We start from the raw sequence: 23,165 nt of genomic DNA on the forward strand, positions 1-23,165 counted from the left end.
ATGGACCAGAGCACACCAGGCACTCCTGTCTTCCACTGCCTCCCGCAATTTGGTCAAACTCATGTTGGTAGCTTCGAGAACACTGTCCAACCATCTCATCCTCTGTCGTCCCCTTCTCCTTGTGCCCTCCATCTTTCCCAACATCAGGGTCTTTTCCAGGGAGTCTTTTCTTCTCATGAGGTGGCCAAAGTATTGGAGCCTCAGCTTCAGGATCTGTCCTTCCAGTGAGCACTCAGGGCTGATTTCCTTAAGAATGGATAGGTTTGATCTTCTTGCAGTCCATGGGACTCTCAAGAGTCTCCTCCAGCACTATAATTCAAAAGTATCAATTCTTTGGCGATCAGCCTTCTTTATGGTCCAGCTCTCACTTCCATACATCACTACTGGGACAACCATAGCTTTAACCATAGGGGCCTTTGTTGGCAAGGTGATGTCTCTGCTTTTTAAGATGCTGTCTAGCACACATCCTTCACCAATATTTCAACCAGTTCAAATGTCCTTTATGTAATAAAAATCAATTCAATAAACACATTTCAGCAAAGCAAGCAAAAAGAAGAGTATCATTTATACATCAGAAGAGTGTATATATTATATATAAACTGGGATGTATGTGATAACTCTAATTACTGAAGTTAAGAATACTGTTTCCAAAAGTTGTGAGCTGAAAGTCTTTCCTTTTACTAATAAACGTGCAACATTTTTGTTCTTGCCCACTTGCTGAGCTTACATGGACAAAGCCATCTCTTCAAATACAAAACTAAGGAGTGGTTTGCACTGCCTCTCTCGTCTGAGCAACCGCAGCCTTATAATCAAGGGATTCAAGTTCCTTGTTGGAATACTTGTTTGGCTGGAGTGCCGTAAGGAAAAAGTGGGGTTTTCCGGTCCAAATGCATAGTATGGGGGCAAAGATATTCTAAGCTAGCATTTCTCAAAGTCACTGTGCCTTTGGGTGGTGAATGATAAGTAAGATGATGATGATGATGATGATGATAAATTATTTATACCCCGCCCATCTGGCTGAGTTTCCCCAGCCACTCTGGGCGGCTCCCAATCAAGTGTTAAAAACAGTACAGTGTTAAATATTATAAAACTTCCCTGAACAGGGCTGCCTTAAGATGTCTTTTGAATGTCAGGTAGCTGTTTATCTCTTTGATATCTGATGGGAGGGTGTTCCACAGGGCGGGCGCCACTACCAAGAAGGCTCTGTCTGGTTCCCTATAGCCTCACTTCTCGCAATGAGGGAACCGCCAGAAGGCCCTAGGCGCTGGATCTCAGTGTCCGGGCTGAACGATGGGGGTGGAGACGCTCCTTCAGGTATACAGGACCGAGGCCGTTTAGGGCTTTAAAGGTCAGCACCAACACTTTGAATCGTGCTCGGAAACATACTGGGAGCCAATGCAGATCTCTCAGAACTGGTGTTATGTGGTCCTGGCGACCATTCCCAGTCACCAGTCTAGCTGCTGCATTCTGGATTAATTGCAGTTTCCGGGTCACCTTCAAAGGTAGCCCCACGTAGAGCGCATTGAGGTAGTCCAAGTGAGAGATAACCAGAGCATGCACCACTCTGGCGAGACAGTCTGCGGGCAGGTAGGGTCTTAGCCTGCGTACCAGGTGGAGCTGGTAAACAGCTGCCCTGGACACAGAATTAACCTGCACCTCCATGGACAGCTGTGAGTCCAAAATGACTCCCAGGCTGCGCACCTGGTCCTTCAGGGGCACAGTTACCCCATTCAGGACCAGGGAATCCCCCACACCCACCCACTCCCTGTCCCCCAAGAACCAGAAAATGAAGTGTTTCCCATCCTGTAAGTGCAACATGAGATGCTGTACCTGTGTATTCTCTTCCTGCCATGCAAATGTTACAGAATACAAGGTATTCTATGGTGGCACTAGCTGAAGCTGCATAAAACAGATACAGGAAGAGGAAAGCCTTTTTAGATCTATTGGTTGTGTATGTTTGTGCAGTCTTTGAATTCACCTCGGGGCACTGCGACATGGATTCACTGCTGTTGCTCATCCATTCTCTTCTCAGCCTCGACATAAATCAAAGCACATTTTCATCAGGGCACAGTCCCCACATAGCTAAGTCATTTCAAGAGTGCTTTGGCAGTTCATCATGGAAAATATTTAGGAATGCACCCCCTTCAAGAGACAGCTGGTTTTCAGTGCATCACTGCAAAACAGTAACAGGTTCCCTGACAGGCTCTCAGTCCCAAAATACCATTTCCATTGAACGTCTCACTTGGTTGAAGGAGGGCACAAAGAACACGCCCTTATAAACCACACTACCTATATTTTATAATGTATTTTAATATAATCTATGGTGCAACAATCGCTACCTACTTTGATCTTTTCACTCTGTTGGAGTGCATGCTAAAAGAACTTGAAAACTTAATGTGTAAATCATTCAAAATCCAACTTCAAAAGGCCCCATGGACTGAAGATTAGTAAACATTCTACGCTGTATTTGTCTCACCCTTGTGCGATTTAGAGGCTGGAAGACAAGTTCAGCCCAGAGTAACTTTCACATGAGAAACCTTTCAAGCATAGTTCTAATTAGCGCAGCTGATTTCTGATAGGAGATCATGCATCTTCATTGACCATATGTTATCTCATAGATAGACAGATGATGATGATGATGATGATAGATAGATAGATAGATAGATAGATAGATAGATGATAGATAGATAGATAGATAGATAGATAGATAGATAGATAGATAGATAGATACAGATATGCTCTTACTTTAGTCAGCGCTAAGCTATTAAGCTGGTTATATATGGGCAAGGCTAAGGCTCAAGGAAATCCTAATCACATGATCTCATTTGCATTTTGGCTGTACTATTGTAGCCATGGTTACCAGGAGCCAGAGCAAGTTTCTTAATGTAGAGGAGCATACCTGCCAAGCTGGCTTTCTGGTCATAGAAATGAATTTATCAACTAGGCACCATGACCAAGCATGGAAATTCCATATGCAGGGTAACAGCTGTTTGGCCCAGCATAAGGATACTTCACAAGAATAAATGTTTCCTTTTAGAAACCTGTGATCCTAGGCTTGTTTGTGCTGTTTGTAGTTTCAATTAGGTACCTGTTCTCTGAATTCTGTACTGCATGGTTTTAATGGAAAAACTCTTTTCATCGTTCTTCAGCTGCTTATATCTCATTATGATTTTTTTTATAAAAAATATTTATTTGGTTTTTCAAATTAGATTTTTACATTCACATATCCAACATACAACATAAAGACAAGCTTCCAAAGAATATCCAGGACTTCCCTCCTCCCCTTTGTGGGTCCTATTATTAATCATTTCCTCCTGCATCTTTTATAATAATCCAAATCTTTTTTTGGGATGGAAAGAAAAGGCCAAATGGAATATGGAAAAATGGAATGATTATGTTTTTGAATACGTACAATCAGAAATATTTGCACAGATAGTGGTAGAGGATAGATGGGAAAACAAATGCCAAAGAATCACAAATAAATGGGCTTTTTATAGGAAATGGATAGAAAGAGGGGAAGCCAACCCTAACATAAAAGCTCGAATGAACAGACTGTGTACATGGATAAAGATATGAAGAAGGAAGGCCTGACAGGGGGCGGGGAGGGGAGGTTTGGAGTGGGGAGGGGAGGGGAAAGAAAAGAAGAAAAGTTAAACCGGATGGTATTTTGAATGGATTTTGTTGTGTAAACCCTTTTTCAGAAATAATAATAATAATAATAATAATAATAATAATAATAATAATAATAATAATAATATCTTTATTGTCATTGCCCCCATCGGGGACAACGAAATTACTTGACTGCTCCATAAAAACACTAATTAAACAATACAGTATAATACAGCAAGGGAGATTAGATGACTTTCAAAGTCCGGGCTTCCCATTCAGGGCCGAGATCGCTCTGGAGAAGAAGCTGTTCTTAAGACGACTCGTTCTTGTCTTCATCAACCTGTATCTCCGTCCCGACGGCAAGAGCTCGAAGAGACAGTGACCAGGATGCGATGGATCTTTTACTATGTCCAGTGCCTTCCTATGGCACCTTGTGGCATAAATCTGCTCTAAGGTGGAGAGTGGGCAGCCAACAATGCTCTCTGCTGCCTTAACAACCCTGCACAACCCGACCCTGTCCTGGGTAGTACAGCTTCCGTACCACACACATAAGTCATAAGTGAGCACGCTCTCAATGGCACAGTGATAGAAGGCAAGCAGCAGTTTCTGCGGAAGATGGTTTTTCCTTAGTATTCTCAAAAAGTACAGTCTCTGCTGCGCCTTCTTCACAAGCCCCCTTGTGTTGACACTCCAGGTCAGATCCTCTTGTAATTCAATGCCCAAAAATCTGAACGTTGTTACCCTCTCCACACAGACCCCATCAATCAAAAGTGGCTGGACGTTGCTCTTCTGTCTCCTAAAGTCCACCACAAGCTCCTTTGTCTTCCTTGTATTTATGAGCAAGTTGTTAGCTCTACGCCACTCTGTCAGCCGCTCCACCTCATCTCTATAATCCGTTTCACCCTTCCTTTCAGGGATGAGCCCAATCACAGTTGTGTCATCTGCAAATTTGACAACCCTATTACTAGGGTGAGTAGCGACACAATCATACGTGTAGAGAATATAAAGGAGCGGACTGAGTACGCATCCCTGTGGTGTTCCTGTGTTAGTCTTAAGCATATTAGAGGTATAAGGGCCCAACCGAACCCTCTGGGGGCGGTCTGACAAAAAGTCCAATATCCACCCACAAAGTGATAACGGAAGCCCCAGATCTTCCAGTTTAGACATCAGACGTTGTGGTAGAATGGTATTAAATGCCGAGCTGAAATCTAAAAAAAGCAGTCTGGCATAACCCCCCCGCTGCGCCAAATGTGCAAGGACGGCATGGAGGGCAATTGCCACAGCGTCCTCTGTCGATCTTTTCATTTTATAAGCAAATTGGAATGTGTCCAGTCCCTCTGGTAGGCAGGCAATGACATAATTTTGTACCAGCTTTTCAAAGCACTTCATGATTATAGGTGTGAGTGCTACTGGACGAAAATCATTCAGATCTTCCGGGTTAGATTTTTTTGCTATTGGAACGATAATAGAGGACTTTAGGCAGGATGGAACAATAACCTGGGCTAGGGATCGATTTAAAATCCCAGTGAAAACTCCTGCTAGTTGATCTGCACAGTCTCTCAATACCCTTCCAGCTACCCCATCTGGCCCTGTGGCCTTCCTTGGGTTGATTCCCTTCTACACCTTCCTCATCTCTTCTTTTTCCACAGAGACTACTACATTCCTTTGTACTGATGATGGTAATAGTGGTGATGATGGCAAAGCCTTCACTGGGAGTGGTGGTGGTGTTGGTAAAGCCTCAGCAGGTGTTGCTACAGATGTTACTTCAAAACGGGCAAAAAAGGCATTCAAATCCTCCACGAGGGATGCCCCTCCCTCGTCTGCCAGGGAGTCCTTGGATTTATACCGTTAATTCTTGTACACCTTGCCACACCTGCCTGGTGTTGTTACTTTGTAAATGATTCTCCAGCCGCTGTCTATACACCTCCTTTGCTACACGGATACCTCTCTTTAGATCGGCTCTAGCTGAGCTGTACAGCGACTTATTTCCACTTCTGAAAGCAGTATTTCTTGCCTTTAGCAACCCCTGGACCTCCCTTGTCATCCAGGGCTTCCTGTTTGGGTAGATCTTTATCCGGCGCCTCTGGATAAACCATATATATTAATATATATTAATGCTATATATATATATTAATGCTATGTAGGTATGCATTGTAGTATGAATGAATTGTGTTTTGTATTCTTTGTTTATAGAATATATATAATAATGTTACGTTACTAAGCAAATTTAATAAAACAGTTAAAAAAAATAAATACAAAATAATCCAAATCGTTTACATCTCCATTATATCCAAAATTCACCATTAAACTACAAGTGTTAGCCCAATCCTACTAATGATTTTAACTGTTTACAATGGTTTTTAAGGTAAATTATAAATTTTCCCTATTCCTTATTTAAATTTTGGTCTTCCTGATTTCTGACTCTTCCGGTCATTTTTGCCATTTTGGCATAATCCATCAACTTAATCTGCTATTCTTTGTCCTCTTTCCATCTCTTGGCCAACAACATCTGCACAGCTGTGGTTGCATACATAAATAGGATTTTCTGCTCCTTTGGGATTTTGATACCTCACTATGAAATCTAATGCATTTGGAAAGGGCAAGGTCCAGTTGTGCAGATACAGACACTGATTCTCCAGCAGGAAGCTAACTAACTAAATAACCATTTCCAAAACTCAATTTGCTTGCAAGAGGATTTGATTTCCAGGCTGCATTCCACACAGGCTCCTTTGTCAGCTACATCCGTCACCTCAAAAAGGGCCTTCAAACCTCTGCCAAAAAGGAGTCAGTTCCAACAGAATTAATAGTACTGCCAAGCAAATATGGCCACATGGTCCAACATCCAACCTTTAATAGTTATTCTTTCCCAGTAATGTTTCATAAAGTGGTCCCATCACAGTTACCTTCAAAAATCCACCTGCTCATATAGAGGGCTAGCAATCTTATGAAGGGTTTTAGCATAGCCTTTCGTGCAATCCTAAGCACGTTTACTCAGGAGTAAGTCGTCCTGAGTTCAACGAGGCATTCTCCCTGGTAAGTGCATTTAGGATTGCAGACCAAGATTGTAAATTGCTGGGGGCGGGGATTTTTGCTGTGCCGTTGACAATGCTATTTATACAACAATTATTTCAAAATGTATGCAAGACACCATTTGAGTAAAAGCGACCAGTGCTCGGTTATGTTGTTCCATATTTAAATACTACTTTTCTTCACTGGGAAGCAGTTTGAAGTTGTATGTATTACACTGGCTAATAATATTAATAACAACAATAATAGCAAGAATTCATTTATATGCCACCCATCTGATTGGGCTGCCATTGCCACCCTGGGCAGCCTCCAGCAAATTAAAACATCAAACACAGTAAGACGTCAAACGTTTAAATACTTCCCTCTACAGGGTTGCCTTCAGATGCCTTCTAAAAGTCAGAGAGTTGTTTATTTCCTGGACATCTGATGGGAAGGCGTTCCACAGACCAGGCGCCACCACTGAGAAGGCCCTCTGCACATTTCCATATTCCAAGAAACTGTGATTAGTAGTGTGTCTCTGCTAGATAAATATGCTCATGTTGGATAATATGCAAAGTAGCCCTACAAACAGTCAGAAGGGTAGACCTTAGTGACCTCATAAGGTCACCCTTGATCAATGTTCTCACCAGTGATGCACATTGCAGAGAAAAAAGGCTGATTGTCACATGGAATCTGGCGTCCGTGACCACGCTGTACGTGGCACCGCATAACCGAAGTCACCAACCCGCTTCATTCATATGTTATTGATGCACGCCCATCCACAAGGAGACATCAACTGTAGAGCCTATATGAAGGCAACGGAAATTCCAGCTGCTGTTTCCTAGGATACCTGAGTCTCCTGACTATGCAACCCCTTGTCCAGATTAATCTGAATTTTGTGGCAGCAGCTGCATTCTGCCGAAATGCCTGCTTGCTCACCATAAGCATATGTAAATAGCAAAATTTTTAAAATCCTGTCGATATAGAATGAAGCCAGTGGAGCAGAATCGTCGCAGACAATCACTCTTTGGAATCTCATTCGGGCTCTCCATCTCCAGATCTAAAGCTTTCGCATTTCCCCAACAAATCAGATAGGTAGTAATGATTTCTGACCCCACAGGGAAGTTTTATTTAAAAGCTATCAAGCAGGGGGCATAAGCCATCTTCCTCTCTAGCTCATAAGAAAATTGCTTACTCCGTTGCGGCTACTTTTATGTTATCTCTGACGACTCCCGTCTTTTCCAAGTAATAAGCAAGCGGCAGGTGCTGCTGACTTGTGACTTTGCTTTGATGCCACTACACAGCACACAACATACCCCCCCCCCACCTCTCCCCGGCAAATTCATTAGGCAGGATTGCGTCAAAGCACCAGGGAATAGCAGGAGGGGAAGCGGTACTCGCGCCCACGCAGAAAAAGGTTTCGCTGTCATCTTGCATCGGTGGCATTCAGGGAAGATGCAAAATCATCAAGTCTACTGCGTTTAGACTGCAGATCAGCAGGACGGGCAGTTATTATCTTTAAGTTGAGGCCTGGATCCAAAGAGCTGTGCAACCACTTTCCGCACACCCAGAAAGCGTTGGATCTCAAGTTCCTCGTGCAGATCTTCCTCATGGCAAACCTTGAAAAGCAGTCTGCATGGCAGATCAAAATAAAAATCATTGTCATGGCCAAATCCTCAGCCTTTGGATCTCGACGCTATTAAGAAGGATCGCTTCTCAGCCATATCTTCATGCAGTTTTCACATAGGTATTTTAGTTCCACTTGTGCTCACTTTACGGTATGCCTTGAGAAACAAGAGGGAGGCCTAATGTTTTACCATATGACACTGACAAACTGGAACGTGTCCAGAGGAGGGCAACCAAAATGGTCAAAGGCCTGGAAACGATGCCTTATGAGGAACGGCTAAGGGAGCTGGGCATGTTTAGCCTGGAGAAGAGGAGGTTAAGGGGTGATATGATAGCCATGTTCAAATATATAAAAGGATGTCACATAGAGGAGGGAGAAAGGTTGTTTTCTGCTGCTCCAGAGAAGCGGACACGGAGCAATGGAGCCAAACTACAAGAAAGAAGATTCCACCTAAACATTAGGAAGAACTTCCTGACAGTAAGAGCTGTTCGACAGTGGAATTTGCTGCCAAGGAGTGTGGTGGAGTCTCCTTCTTTGGAGGTCTTTAAGCAGAGGCTTGACAACCATATGTCAGGAGTGCTCTGGTGGTGTTTCCTGCTTGGCAGGGGGTTGGACTCGATGGCCCTTGTGGTCTCTTCCAACTCTACGATTCTATGATTCTATTCTATGATTCTATGATTCTATGACATTAAAACTTGCTGCCTTCTGGGTAAAGATCTGAGGATTATATGAGAAATGCCATTTCTTGTCCAAATTAGCATACACAGCTGTAGGCCTCAGATACCCATTTGCAATTTTAAAGTTTTGCTGCCAAGTCTAGGTGGGTGTCTGAGTAGAGAAAACTTCCTAGCTAAGGCGGTTGTTAAAAAATAAATAAATAGACATTCGAATTCTATACCAGCTGCCTTAAAAAGCAGAGTATTTTGCTTTTCACAGTCACAATTTTGGGTGGTTTTAATCGAAGCATAGTGCTAACTTTTGACACTAAAGGCAGCCTTTAATAGGTCAAAGTTAACAAATGACCAAATGCTACATAGATCACTATGGATTTTATGACGTGTCTTGACATTTATCAGTTTAATTGCCATAAAATCAAAAAGTGCTTCAAAAGTGACCTTTTCACATGAAAAGGGGTCTCTTTTTCGGGGTTATTTTGGAGCAGAGAAAAAGTTAGTTTCAGACCATAGCTAAGTTACCTTGGGCTCTAAAGTTAAGGGTGTTCACTGAAGGAAAGTTTACAACTCAAGGAGCCCATAGCCCCATTTTCCTGGGTATGACTGTTTAAAGCTTGCTGAATGAAGGCAAAATCTGAGACTGGTTGACATCATATTGGAATTAGAACTTTTATGCAGCATCATTCAGCAAGACTTCAGGAGTTTAGCCTCCTATGAATTTGACTACTACTTAGGAGAGGTAGGTGTCATTTTGCAAAATATATTCACACAATTCCTTATTAGGTTCTCTCACAGCAGTTTCTTGACAGTGTTCTTTCAAACTCTGTCAAGTACAAATAAAACCCCAAGAAACGTTTTGTAATCAAGTGCCTCACCTTTATTTTTGTTCATTTACAATTGTCAGACAATTCTTTAATAAAGATATTTATTCTTATATAGAGAGACACTGAACTTTCAGGAGGGTAATTTGAACATAAAAACATTCAGCTGTGTAGCACTACATTGTCATAAAATGTACACCACTTTTTATACATTATAGGCTTGGTTGGTTGAGCGACAAAACGGCATTATGTTGAATGTGGAGGGAGGGGAGGATGACTGATTCAATACATGCCTTTCTGATGTGACAGGCAGAATTCCTCACGTGTTATTTCACCACCCAAATTTCACACGGCGAGGTGTTTGCCTAAAAATCACCTGCATGTGGAAACAAATGCTTGTGTTGAGGCATAACTGCTTTTGGACGCCACTTCAGACTTGGGCGGCAGATCGGTGGAGAGATAGGGGAAAAATATGACTGAATATTCTGCAGCAGGGGAGGTAAGACAAATGTATAACTAAATTTTCTTCCATAAAAAGAAAATCCCTGACATCTAGCTTTCTAAGTGCCGGGAACTTTAAAAAACAAACATAAAACAATACAGTCCAGTACCAATCATGTACTTAAACATGTTCCAGGACAGAGGCTCTAAAACAGATTTTTTTCTCTTTTATATCAATCCATGTGACCCTTGAAGTAGAAAACATCTACTTCCCTTCTTTGGTATGTTACATAAAATAAAATAAAATGTCAACATCCATTTGGAAAAGACCCAAAGAATATATGTACTCCAACATTATATATTTATATGTAAAGCTTTATAGTTACACATGCCCAGTTCCTGAATGTAATATAGTTTATATTTATTACATACAAAAATTTATAGAAACTAGTTTCTTACACTAATTTTAACTGCTTTGATTTCAAGAGATGCAAGTCAGATTAGGAAATCTGTTTTCATATTGTACTAACAAATCTGTTGGCTAAAATATTTTCATATACAGTACTTGGAACAACATTAGCACTTTGTTACAAAACACCACAGTGATTATTATTGGCACATTAAAAACCTTTCTCTATATGAAAATACACAAAATAAATAACTCCCCAATATTTTTCTTATTTTTAAATCTATGTAATTACCTTTAAATAATTTACTCTCCAGTACTGGAGCCATTTTTACCGAGAAGAATATACTTTGCTGACTTCTTACCTTGAAAACATTATTTCAACTGAAACCATTCTAGGTTACACCAAATGGTAGCTGTACACAAGGCTATTTATAGAAAACAACAATTTTGCAAGAAAAAAAAGTGACTTGTTTAAATCCAAAGAATAATTCAGGATTATTTTGTCATCAGTAGCTACATTTAAGCTGTCAAAGTTACCCGCAATAACACACGTTTTAATAATTAAAAAACCCCATAAAACACATATTGTAGCCTCACTGCTTCTGGCCTGATGCACATCCAGAAAAGAGGCAAAAGAAAGAAAAACGCACAAATCAATTGATTAAAGTGCTACTCAGATAATTTATCTTCACATTAATTTTTCAAATACTGATTTCATTGATGCTTCTCTCACGTTTCTAGAAGTTTTAAGGACTACCGGGAAACACATTTGACATTTAGCGATAACCACGGGCACAGTCCACTGGGAGCTTCTCCTATGAAGGGCCATCAAGTCAAATGGAAGAGGTACAAAAACACCCATGGGCTCATATCTATAGAATGCAACCAAAGTTGCAGTAACTTCTGAATCACTCGTTTTGAGCTAGTACTGGGTGAACATACCTTGTCGCCCTGGACCTAGCTCAAAAACAAGTCTAGCCTTTCGAAGTCCAAGCTGGGGTTGGTGGACAGTTCAGCTTTTAGGTCCCCATGATTACTGGTGACACAATGGACACTCTTCACCCCCCCCCTTCTACCGCCGCTGAGAATTAATTTTAATTCCTCCAATCTGAATTGAGTGAGCTGAGAAGACGTCAAAATAAAAACTCACAGATCCAGAAGCAACGGATCCAGAAGCATGCTCATTAGGTACATTATGTTGCTTAGAGACACTGGGAAGTTAAAGCTGGCCCTTTGACATGCCTTGAAATGATCTCCCACTAGGTAAATTTCAGAAAGGGGAGAGGGAAATTGGAAGCTGGAGTCCAAACAACCATCAGGCCAAATATGGGCTTCCGCTGTAATTAATGGTGCTCCTTTATTTAGTTTTAAATGGGCACACTCTTCTGAATCCATCCAATTCTGAAATGTGATGCCACCCCTAGTTTAAGCCAACACAGTTCTTCTTGGTGCACAATGCTTGGCATGTATGTTGGCTATATGCTTATATGCAGTCTGTAAATTTCTCAACCAGGAGCCACCAAGCTTTCAGGGCCACTGGGCATTCTTGGGAGTTTTGAGAAGGTGCCATGGGCAGCAGGCACAAATGGCTACCGTGGGGACATGGCATAATGGATGCCACATCTCTGAGACGTGGGACCAGAAAATGGTAAGGGCATTCAATGGTGAAAAGAGGATCTGCATCAGCTACTACTGCACTCACTCGCAAAGAATTTGTACACCATTTCTGTTCTGAACAGATGGGAGAGTGGGTTGTCCTGGCATCCAATGAAACGTGGGAATGTTTACAGGACCATGTTTAAAGGGGCATGTTCAATATAGGAAGGGCCGAGCCAGTGCAAACAGGAACAGAGCAAAAACAGCCAACAGTTTCTGGTGTCTTGTGGATTTCTGAGGTCACCGTACAGGAGGATGAACTGGCACCTACTTGCACTAAGTTGGCAACTCTTTCCCAATGCCTGCTTTGAGATCCCTCTTTTTTGTCCTATATAGGCGAGCTGCTCTATGTCTGAGTTGGAATGCATTCTTGTACAAAGCCTTCTATGTTGAATGGGACAGAGTCTACTATTTTGGTATATTTACTGAATACATTCCAAACCTGCTTAATGTTCTTTAATCTTTATAGAATTCTCAACGACAACACCTCATCGTTACTAATGGTGGGCATCAATCATAACCTGTTTCCTTGGCGTTTCCCTCAGTGGTCTTAGACATTAAAAACATACTGACTTCCCATTCCTAATGTGAGCTTCCTTCAAAATAAATTCTACATGATCTCCTGCTCTCATTTTGCTTGTAACAGTGCTTTCACTATAATTCACAGGACAATAAAAGTTGTGGAAATTAAGTCTGGTGCGCATATAACAAGCAAGGCTACTTGTTTTTATTAAGTTCCTAAGAACTCAGCCTATTTACTCATGCTTAATAACTTAAGGGGGGGAGAGAATGTATAACAGAAAATAAATGAATATTTTCTACTTAGCTAAATCAGTAGGGCATGGGACTCTTAATCTCAGGTCGTGGGTTTGAGCCCCATGTTGGTTAAAATATTCGTGTATTGCAGGGGGGTTGGACTAGATGACCCACGTGGTCCCTTCTATACCATTCTATCATACTATGAGACAAATCAAAATCTACCTGAATGTTGAACAAAATAGAAGATATGGATAAACCAGGGCGGGAGAGGGAGAGACAGAATTAACCAACAATCCTGAATTATCATTATTTTCCAAAGATGTGTTTGTAACAACGATGTGCTATTTTAGATCATCCCAGAGCGGGCTGCATGGTTTGTGACAAACATCTATTTAGAGCAATCACCTTCTGATTCAATCAGACAAGCAACAAATAAGTGTTATTGTCCCAAAGCAGGTAATTAGAGCCATAAAATGGTGAGCATATTGAGCTCTGATAGTACCAATCATCTGCCCTATCAAATGTGCTCCCTTGGACCCAAACTGGTATGGACCATTCCACACACAACCCTAGGTGCAGACAGATGCCACCACTCCAATCCTGCACTGCAAATTTTTGTGCCCAAAGGACCTGATCCTCGGACTGGAAGCCTCCGTCCATCTGCAGATTGCTTTTGCTAAACTAGGATGAGTTCTTAGAAGAGGTATTTTAAGATTTCTCAAATACACCATATCTGAAACTACTAACTGACCTGAAGCACAATAGATCTGAATCGAACAGACCTAGAGAAATATGTGGGCATTAGAACGTTTGAATAAAAGTGTTGTGCTCAGGTATGCTATCCGTGTTCTGTTACAAATAAAAGTCCTAGTAGAAGAGATGGACCTGCTACATTGGAGAACATTCAAGTGACGTCCACCGATCTCAATGGGTCTAATCTTGAGTAGGGCTAAACTACATATCATCTATTGTAATTAAATAGCTGTATCTCGAATATTAAAACTAGGCTTTTCTGACAAAGTTAAGATGTAAAATATAAACAAAAATATGCTGTAAAATAGAAACATTTCCCCTTTACTCTTTGATTATAAACATTCACAGATTCCAAAAATAAAAACCCCAATTTTGTAGGACTTTTTCAAGTAACATTCGATTCATTGTTATTATAAGTAATTCTTGGTACTGTGACTAAGGCATTATTACAGCATAAAGCAACATCAAAAGGAAGACTTATGCCAGCGTGTCCAGAAGGGAAAATAAAGCAATGGGGAAAAGGTGGCTGTGGATTTTGTGCTCTTGTTAGTGAGCTCAAATATACTGCTTTCGGCCTCTAACAGGTAGAGAGAGGGGGGAAATGTCAGGCCTGGCTTTAAAAAAATATACTCCCTAAGAAGATAAAATATGTTTCAGAAAAAGAGATGAGGATGGCGGATGGCTGAACGTCATTTGAGAGAATGTCAAAGAACCAAAATGCTGGCTAATGCTTTTCCGTTGATAAAGATATCAGCGCAGTCTGGAAAAATAAGAAAGTTAATATAAATGGGAACACTATTTGCAATGCTCAACACATGGGCTTGTGACAAGGTTCTGTCTGGAGCAATCGTCTTTTGATCTGATTGGGAGAGCAAGGAGCAATTTTTATTGTCCCAAAGCAGATAACCAGAGCCACAGAAGACGAATAGATCACCAATTAAACACCCATATCCTATGTGGCTTTAAGTCCCAACCCTGCAAATTTCTGAGATCAGTTTGAAATCTCCTCCTGGGCATACCTTTCACACATTTCCCCTCAATTAAGGCTTTAGGCAGGAAAACCAGTGAAGGCATATTTAAGGACTGGCCCTATTAAAAGCAGCATTTTGGCACAGACTTCATTATCACTGGACTTTATTGGTCATTGCAACCAATTCCAAGAGAATGTTTAAGGGGCAGGCAGAAACCAGTTTCATCATAAAAGCTGACCGGTTTGGTGCATTTGCCCATTTTTAAAAGGCAGATGCAAATTAAACCCATTTTAAGGCAACACTGTTCGTTTGATGGAACCATACATTTCAAAGTTGAACGGTGGCTGTGGAAAATGTGGAATTGTTCTGGAAAGAGAGCAGCTAGCTAGAAAAGGTGAAGCTCTACACATCGGAGCCTTGAGAAAGACAGCGCTTCCTTTCCATCAGTTCCCTGCCTGAAACTTCAAAAGGTTAAAAGGGCACATGGATGTTCAGCAGAAAGAGCCAGTGGGAATGTAAGTCCTCTTTGGGGTCACTCTCATGCCAAACCTCCCAAACAGCTTTTCAAATGTGGGTTTTACAAGCAGCACTTAAAAATGAATGATTAATTTGCCTTTTAAAGGTATCCTTTGCTGAAGAAGTCTTATTTCCTTTCTCCCAGTCACAAAGGAGGATGCATATGCCTTAAATGCAATTTGGAAGAGGCTATAAACTACAATATCTATAATATTATCCCCTTAACTGGTTTTTTTAAAATCCCAAAAGTCTCTTGAGCCAAATGCTATCCAAGGGAAGCAGAATCAGAAGGGGCAGGGGGAATAACAGGAGACACCCAGTCAATATAGCACAAATTTGATGGCAGCACTAACTCTTTGATTAGTGCAGTTACTAACCTAGGTAAAGGTAAAGGGACCCCTGACCATTAGGTCCAGGAGTGGCCGACTCTGGGGTTGCAGCGCTCATCTCGCTTTATTGGCCGAGGGAGCCGGCGTACAGCTTCCGGGTCATGTGGCCAGCATGGCTAAGCTGCTTCTGGAGAACCAGAGCAGCGCACGGAAACGCCGTTTACCTTCCTGCTGGAGCGGTACCTATTTATCTACTTGCACTTTGACGTGCTTTCGAACTACTAGGTTGGCAGGAGCAGGGACCGAGCAACGGGAGCTCACCCCGTCGCGGGGATTCAAACCGCCAACCTTCTGATTGGCAAGCCTTAGGCTCTGTGGTTTAACCCACAGCGCCACCCGTGTCCCTTAGTTGCTAACCTAGACATGTGCTTTTAACTTCTAGTTCTTCTGCAGAACCACCTTTTCCTTAAGTATACAATTATATGCAGGAGGGGGTAGGAGAACTTTGCGGCCTTCCAGGAGTTGTTGGCACTATAACTATCAACTACCACCATTTCTGACCACTGGTCACACTGGCTGGAGCTGATGGGAATTTAGGTTCAACAGCATCCTAAGGGGCACAGGACCCCCACACCTGATGTAGGCTTCAGAGTGTTCTGTACTAGAGCCCTTTCGTTTTTACTTTTCTGTGTTTAGCTGGAAGTGAAGGTTCCACACAGTATTTAATCCAGAACTATATTACCAACCACGCTTTCCTCAATGGCCAAGAGTCTTCTGCAGTGTTTAGCCATGAGCAAGTTTCATTCAATAAAAGGTGCTCAACCAAGTTAATGGAAAGTTTCCTGTGCACAGGTCCTGCCTGTTTGTTTGATCTTTTGGAGGGGAATAGAGATGAACATTAGTTGCTCCAATGGTGCTTTCCATTCTTTGGGGAGGGCAGAATAAGGGGAAATAAATGGGCGTTAGGAAGCTCTGTGTATCCGCCCCCTCACCCTTTTTATGGTAGAAGTTCTAGCTCACCCATAGCTTCATAAAGGAGAAGTGGCTTCATGAAGGGATCAGCTTTTGTCAAATTTTACCAGGTTCAAGGAAGCAATGTGCATGGATCTGCTGTTGAACAAAACAGACTGCTCCCCAGAATTGCTCGCGTGCAGTTGTGTTTCAAGCAACCACCCACAACACTACCCAAGAGAGAATGCTAAAAACCAGTGCCAAAATTCTCTGCAGACCTGCCCTGTGGCTGTTCTCGGGGGTCCCTTGTGCAGAGCAATGGTCATAAAACAGTGGCAAGTTATTACAAAGATAGGCATGCCCAAAGGAAGGAAGGAAGGAAGCAACCCAAAGGGCTGCAACACCCTGCCTTCTCCTTGAATACAAATGAATCTACTTTTGAAAGAAGGACAGTAATAATATTAAATTACAATTTCCACAGCAGGCAGCCGATTTCTCTCTCTCTCTCTCTCCCGCTTGTTTTGTAAGAGGCTGAGCACTTTTGTATCAACCCTCGGTTGCCAGGTAACCGTACTTTAATGATTCATTTGGTTTCTGACTAGCTGTTCTTTTTCACTTTTTTTCAAGTGGGACAAAAATGCATGGTATATCATCAATTGAGTTTGGTATCGTCATTTCTAGGACCTCAGACATACACCCACCTGGAATGTTTGTATCCTCCCAGAATAATTCCCTCCCTCTCACAATTGTCCCTTTTTGACTAATTGAGAGATCAGTGTCCTGTTTTGCTGTATTCGTCTCAAATGACATGGTTTGGAACAGGAAAGTGAAGCTGGATAAGACAGTAGAAAGGAGAACCAGACCAGAAGCAGGGCAGTGAGGTCATCAAGAACAGCTCCTTCACCACCACCCCCTGCCAAAAACACCACCACCCAGGCTTGATACACCAGCAGCTGAAAATCATTCCACATCAGAAGCATCATTGTCAGAAAGATGGTAATTACTTCCCTTCACCCGGATATATTCAATATACCTCCCGTCATCTGAATCTGAAATGCCACATGTACACAGTGAGTTCTCAAATAAGCATTCAATTTCCTCCAGTTTCTTCCCTTTCGTCTCAGGAAGGCAGCCGTAGAGGAAAATGAGTCCCACAAAAGCAAATCCTGCATAAAGGAAGAATGCTCCTGCAATACAAACAAACAAACAAACAAACAAACAAACAACCCCCCCAGACACAGAGTTAATAGAAAGTTTTCCTCTAAAACAAAATACAAGGTCACAACAATAAAAGATCTGCTATATATCTTAGCAAAGTTAAAATGAAGGTTTCAGAAACAAATAATTATTTTAATATGCATTCAAATAATTATATTGGTCAAGATTCCAAATATTTAATTTTTGCAAAACCATGATGGCGTCCCAATAACACTCAAATCTCATTTAAAATTTCTTTAGTAAAGAGACTTGCTAAAGAATGCAAGTTACCACAGAGAGAGACTGGAGGAATTCAGTAATATGGGTTTTTGGGAAAAGGGCAAGGCTATCAGCTAGATTATGGGATGTGGGTGGCACTGTGAGTTAAACCACAGAGCCTAGGACTTGCCAATCAGAAGGTTGGCGGTTCGAATCCCCGCGACGGGGTGAGCTCCCATTGCTCGGTCCCTGCTCCTGCCAACCTAGCAGTTCAAAAGCACGTCAAAGTGCAAGTAGATAAATAGGTACCTCTCCGGCGGGAAGGTAAACGGCGTTTCCGTGCACTGCTCTGGTTTTCCAGAAGCAGCTTAGTCATGCTGGCCACATGACCCAGAAGCTGTACGCCAGCATCCTTGGACAATAAAGCGAGATGAGCGCCGCAACCCCAGAGTTGATCACAACCGGACCTAATGGTCAGGGGTCCCTTTACCTTTTTCAGCTAGATTACAAGCAGCATGACTTGAAGGACTCAGGAATGTGTCCCCAGACACGTCCTGGCATCATGGTGAAGCTGGCAAGGCTGCCCTGCCAATGGTGGTAACTGCTGAGCCTCCACACCAGGCCCTGGATGCCACCTTAGTTTTCCTAAAGTGCAATGTCCCAGACTTTTCACTGTTCCATGCCAACATGGGTTTTTGTCACCACAATGTCACACAGCCAAGCATTACGTTTTGGGAGAGCTAGAATTTATGGGTACAAGCACAACTGTTGGGGAACCAACAGAGAGCATGTGGCCAAGGGCCTCTCAACCCTGAAACTGGCCCAGGATGACTCAGTGATGGGTGGCTTGGCAACACACCCTGTTCTTAAAGCCAAATGATTAAAAAATGTAAAACGTCTACTACTTGGAAGTTTAACTACTCACAAACCACTGAAAGCAGTAATACAGCTTTGGGAACGCTGTTTAGAAACAGAACTCAGCAACACAAAGTCTTGAAAAGAGAATATATACACAAATTTTCTAGAGGCCTTTAAAAAGGAAAGCTAAACTGCCCAGCGAGACCTTAGCTGATGAAAAGCTAAAATTCCAAGGATCTTAAACGCAATGATCTTGGTACTATTTAAGACAGAACACACTTCTTACCATAGTACGTCAGATATTCAGCTGTGTGCAGAAATGTAAGTGACACTAGGACGTTGAAAATCCAGTTCACGCCGGAAGAACAGGCATTTCCTGTACTTCTAGCCCAAAGGGGGTATATTTCAGAATTTACTGTCCATGGCATTGGTCCCATTCCTTTTAAAAGAAACATGCCACAAAATTAATATTAATGAACATTCACATCAAATACCAAAGGATCTTCAAAAATGGGATGTGGTACAAACAGAATGTTGGAACAGTAATATTTTACTTCAGTAGAAAGCCGCCATATGAGGAAAAATTAAGTTACTCAGAGATCTAAATCTTATATTGGGGGGGAGGTATTATTCAGTACACACTAGTGTCTCTTGGGAGTGACAGAAGGAAATGGAGATTGAAGAATATTGTACCTAACTGTGGATCTAATGAAGGGATACTTTTGGGAAGAGGAAGCAGAAGTCAACCTGTTTTTATAGATGCATAGATGGAGGTATTCCAACCATTATTGTATGTATGGCTTAGAAAGATGACTCTTTATTGTACCTATTTCTGTAGTTCAGAAAATTGTCGTTTGCATAGAATTATTTAAGTACAGTGGTACCTTGGTTTAAGAACAGCTTAGTTTATGAATAACTTGGATTAAGAACACTGCAAACCTGGAAGTAGGTGTTTTGGTTTGTGAACTTTGCCTTGGAAGCAGAACATGTTTTGCTTCCTGTTGAGTGTGTTCCGTTTGTAAATTGAGTCCCCCACTGCTATGGGAAAGCACACCTTGGTTTAAGAACGCTTTGGTTTAAGAACGGACTTCCGGAACGGATTAAGTTTGTAAACCAAGGTACCACTGTAGTTAAATGCTTGCTCCTACAATGCTAAAAGGACTAACTCTTCAACACACTGACACTCGGCACATGGAGCTGATAGTTTTAGCAAGAAGAATATACAAAGGATATTGAAACTGGCAAGGGCACCAAGAAAAGCAAAGAGATACTTGGGCTTTTGGGGGATTATTTTAAATAAAGGAATGAGGTATGGAATGTGTTAACAATATGCAGAAATGGCAGGAGAATGTAGCCTTAATCCCCCTCCTTTGATTTTTCATTTAAATTTAAAATCAAGGAAGTGAACAGCTACATTAAGGGAACTGGAAAAGGGGGAGAAATTCCTGTAACACTGAGAAAAAAATATGAAAAATTAAAAAGGTATAGTAAAACAAAGGCTGAGTAGCAAGATGATATTAATCATCATTGCAAAGGTCAATCTGTTGAGTTGTTACATTCCAGGAGAGTTCCTGATCCAATATGAGCCTGAGGCTCTCACACGGACGTCTTTCTCGGGGGGAGGGGAGTAATGAGTGAGTGAACTGGGTTATACCAGTTATTTGAAAGCAGTATTTCCCTGCCCACTTTTGTCAGAGAACAGAGGTTTTCAATCCGGTGGCCAAGGAGACAGTGTGTTCAAATAAAGGCAAGAGAGGCAGTTCGCTCATCATTTTCTCCTCGAAGTGAGGCAGGCACACAAATATGTCTAAGACTTTTATCAGTCCTAGAACTTTTCCTGGAATATAACAGCTCCACAGGTCAAATTTATTTCACATGAAAACTAAACACACCAAATCTGTTTACCTGGTGCAAAGAAAACCAGGTATAAAATAAGTCCCACGAGCGCCGTCCAAGAGTATGGTGTAGGGCAGAAGTTATATGCCCAATATGTCTCTTCAGTTTTGAGTCTGGTCTCATTTGAACATCTGCAAGATAGCCAGAATATAAAACAAAGGTTTAAAGGTAAAACCAACATCTATAAGCAAAGAGCAAAACAAAGACTTAAGGATAAAGTGAGCGCCTATAAGGAAAGAATAAGAATCATTAAGTTACAGCAGGCAGACTCAGACCAGAGAAACATAGTGCCTTCTGGCTAAAAGCAGATCACTGCATGCAGGCAAAGTCTCTAGAAGAAGACCGTTCCATAATACCGCAGGCAGCTTATTCCATTGCTGAATTATTCTTATAGACAGAAACTTGACAAAAATTGATGCCCTGTGTATTTCAGAAGTGTTGTTTTTTTCCTGCCTCAGAGGATAAGGTGGACAAATATTGCTGCTCTTCTGATCTCCAGAGGGGTAGCTGTGTCAGTCTCCCACAGCACCCCCTCCCCAACCCCCCCCCCATAACAAAATAAGTCTCGTGGTACCTAAAAAGCTAATAAATAATTTTATTCATTTATTTTACTTAGGAACAGTTGCTCATGAAACATCCCAAAGCCATTACAATAAAAACATAGCCATAAAAATATACAGAAAACCAGTTTCGGATCAGGACAGATACAGAACAGGGTGGGGTAAATATCTCCACTTAAAGTGGTGCCTCGCAAGACGAAAAGAATCCGTTCTGTGATTCTCTTCGTCTAGCGGTTTTTTCGTCTTGCAAAGCAAGCCCATTGAACGATTAGCGGATTAGCGCTATTAGCGGCTTATCTGCTGATCGGATCAGCTGATAAGCGGCTTAGCGGCTTAGAAAAGGGGGGGAGGGAAAAAACCCAGCAGGAACTCGCAAGACATTGTCGTCTTGCGAAGCAAGCCCATAGGAAATTCGTTTTGCGAAGCACCTCCAAAACGGAAAACTCTAGCGAGTTTTCCGTCTTGCGAGGCATTCGTCTTGCGGGGCACCACTGTATATTATGGGATGGAGTTTTTAAGGGTAGGTGCTGTCACATTAAAGGCACGATTCCTACACCATACGGAATGAACCTCCTGATGAGATGGTATCTGCCAGAGGGCCTCTCAGGTATACAAAAGATGAGGTGGCATTTTAGATATCCTGGTCCCAAGTCGTACAGGGCATTGTTCAGGGAAGTTTTTAATGTGTGACATTTTAGTGTATTTTTTGACTTTGTTGGAAGCTGCCCAGAGTGGTGGGGAAACGCAGCCAGATGGGTGGGGTACAAATAATACATTATTATTATTATTTGCACCAGCATCTTGAACTGAGCTCAGTAATGAACTGGTGGCATTGAGCAGTCAAGCCCACTTGCCCACAAAAGCTTATGCTGTATAATTACCGTATTTTTTGCTCTACAAGACTCACTTTTTCCCTCCTAAAAAGTAAGGGGAAATGTGTGTGCGTCTTATGGAGCGAATGCAGGCTGCACAGCTATCCCAGAAGCCAGAACAGCAAGAGGGATCGCTGCGCAGCGAAAGCAGCGATCCCTCTTGTTGTTCTGGCTTCTGAGATTCAGAATTTTTTTTTCTTGTTTTCCTCCTCCAAAAACTAGGTGCGCCTTATGGGCAGGTGCATCTTATAGAGCGAAAAATACGATGATTTGTTAGATGCCTCAAGATTCTTGTTGTTTTGCAGCTCTTCTGAGATTCTTTTAAAGCTCAGAACTGCCTTGAACCTTTTCTGCAAGCGAAACACACACACACACACACACACACACACACACACACACAAACACACACTGTTCCTTTAGGACCCCGGAGTAAGATTCTACACACCGTTGTGGAAGGGTTTCCCCACGCTACAGAAGGCATAAGTGCCCAGAAGGCGGAATGCCATGATCATTAAGCTTCTCACATGGGGAAAGAATAACAACATTTCTGAAGCACGTAAAAACCAGAATGCTGTAGAAGGTAAAAAATTAACTGAATTCTGACTGCAAGCGTGCAGTCAAAATAAACAGGCCCCATTTCCTTTGTTCAGAGACTTACCAACAGCTGGTAAGTACTTGCCTAGGTAGTTCTACTTCACGCACGGCTGTTCGTATTTCTCTATGCAACTGCATATGCAGATCCATTATCACATGGAGGAGGGGGAAAAGTGAGAACTGGGATTGGGAAATGGTTTCTCCTAGAAGCTCAGCCAGTTCTTTGATTTGGGCCAGTTCTATGATCAGATTTGAAAGCCACAGGGAGAGAGCAAGCTTTGAATGCAAACAGGTGCCCAATACAAATCCTAAACTGCTCCCCTTCACAGTCTAGTTTTCCCCCATCAGTTTGGCTTTAATTTTTGACTGCTTTGTCTGTCTTTTCATACCATTAGCCACCTTGAACTTGAAAATGTTTATATCTGGCAGTCCCTTATAGAAAATAAA

General features: G+C 42.0%; 2 protein-coding genes across 3 annotated transcripts in view; both read right to left on the reverse strand.

Moving 5' to 3' along the window:
• ABCD2 (ATP binding cassette subfamily D member 2) overlaps window positions 1-9,511 on the reverse strand; it is a 119,703-nt gene extending 110,192 nt beyond the window's left edge. The window contains exon 1 of the mRNA XM_081211582.1: window positions 9,439-9,511. The gene's annotated coding sequence lies outside the window, so the exon portion shown is untranslated. The remainder of the gene's footprint in view (window positions 1-9,438) is intronic.
• A 259-nt stretch (window positions 9,512-9,770) lies between these two features.
• Window positions 9,771-23,165, reverse strand: part of SLC2A13 (solute carrier family 2 member 13) — a 103,285-nt gene continuing 89,890 nt past the window's right edge. Inside the window, exons 8-11 of one of the 2 annotated variants that reach the window (XR_014012539.1) lie at window positions 20,702-20,823; window positions 19,083-19,235; window positions 15,989-17,709; window positions 9,771-15,619 (exon numbers count right to left, since the gene is read on the reverse strand). Coding sequence is in view for 1 of the 2 variants with exons in the window: in XM_081211627.1 (XP_081067753.1) it covers window positions 17,483-17,709; window positions 19,083-19,235; window positions 20,702-20,823 (502 nt within the window). In the remaining variant the exon portion in view is untranslated. Of the gene's footprint in view, window positions 17,710-19,082; window positions 19,236-20,701; window positions 20,824-23,165 lie in introns of both variants that reach the window. The other variant, XM_081211627.1, reaches the window with a different exon arrangement.

The sequence above is a fragment of the Podarcis bocagei genome (assembly GCF_964188305.1).
Source record: "Podarcis bocagei genome assembly, chromosome: 10".
NCBI lineage: Eukaryota > Metazoa > Chordata > Lepidosauria > Squamata > Lacertidae > Podarcis > Podarcis bocagei.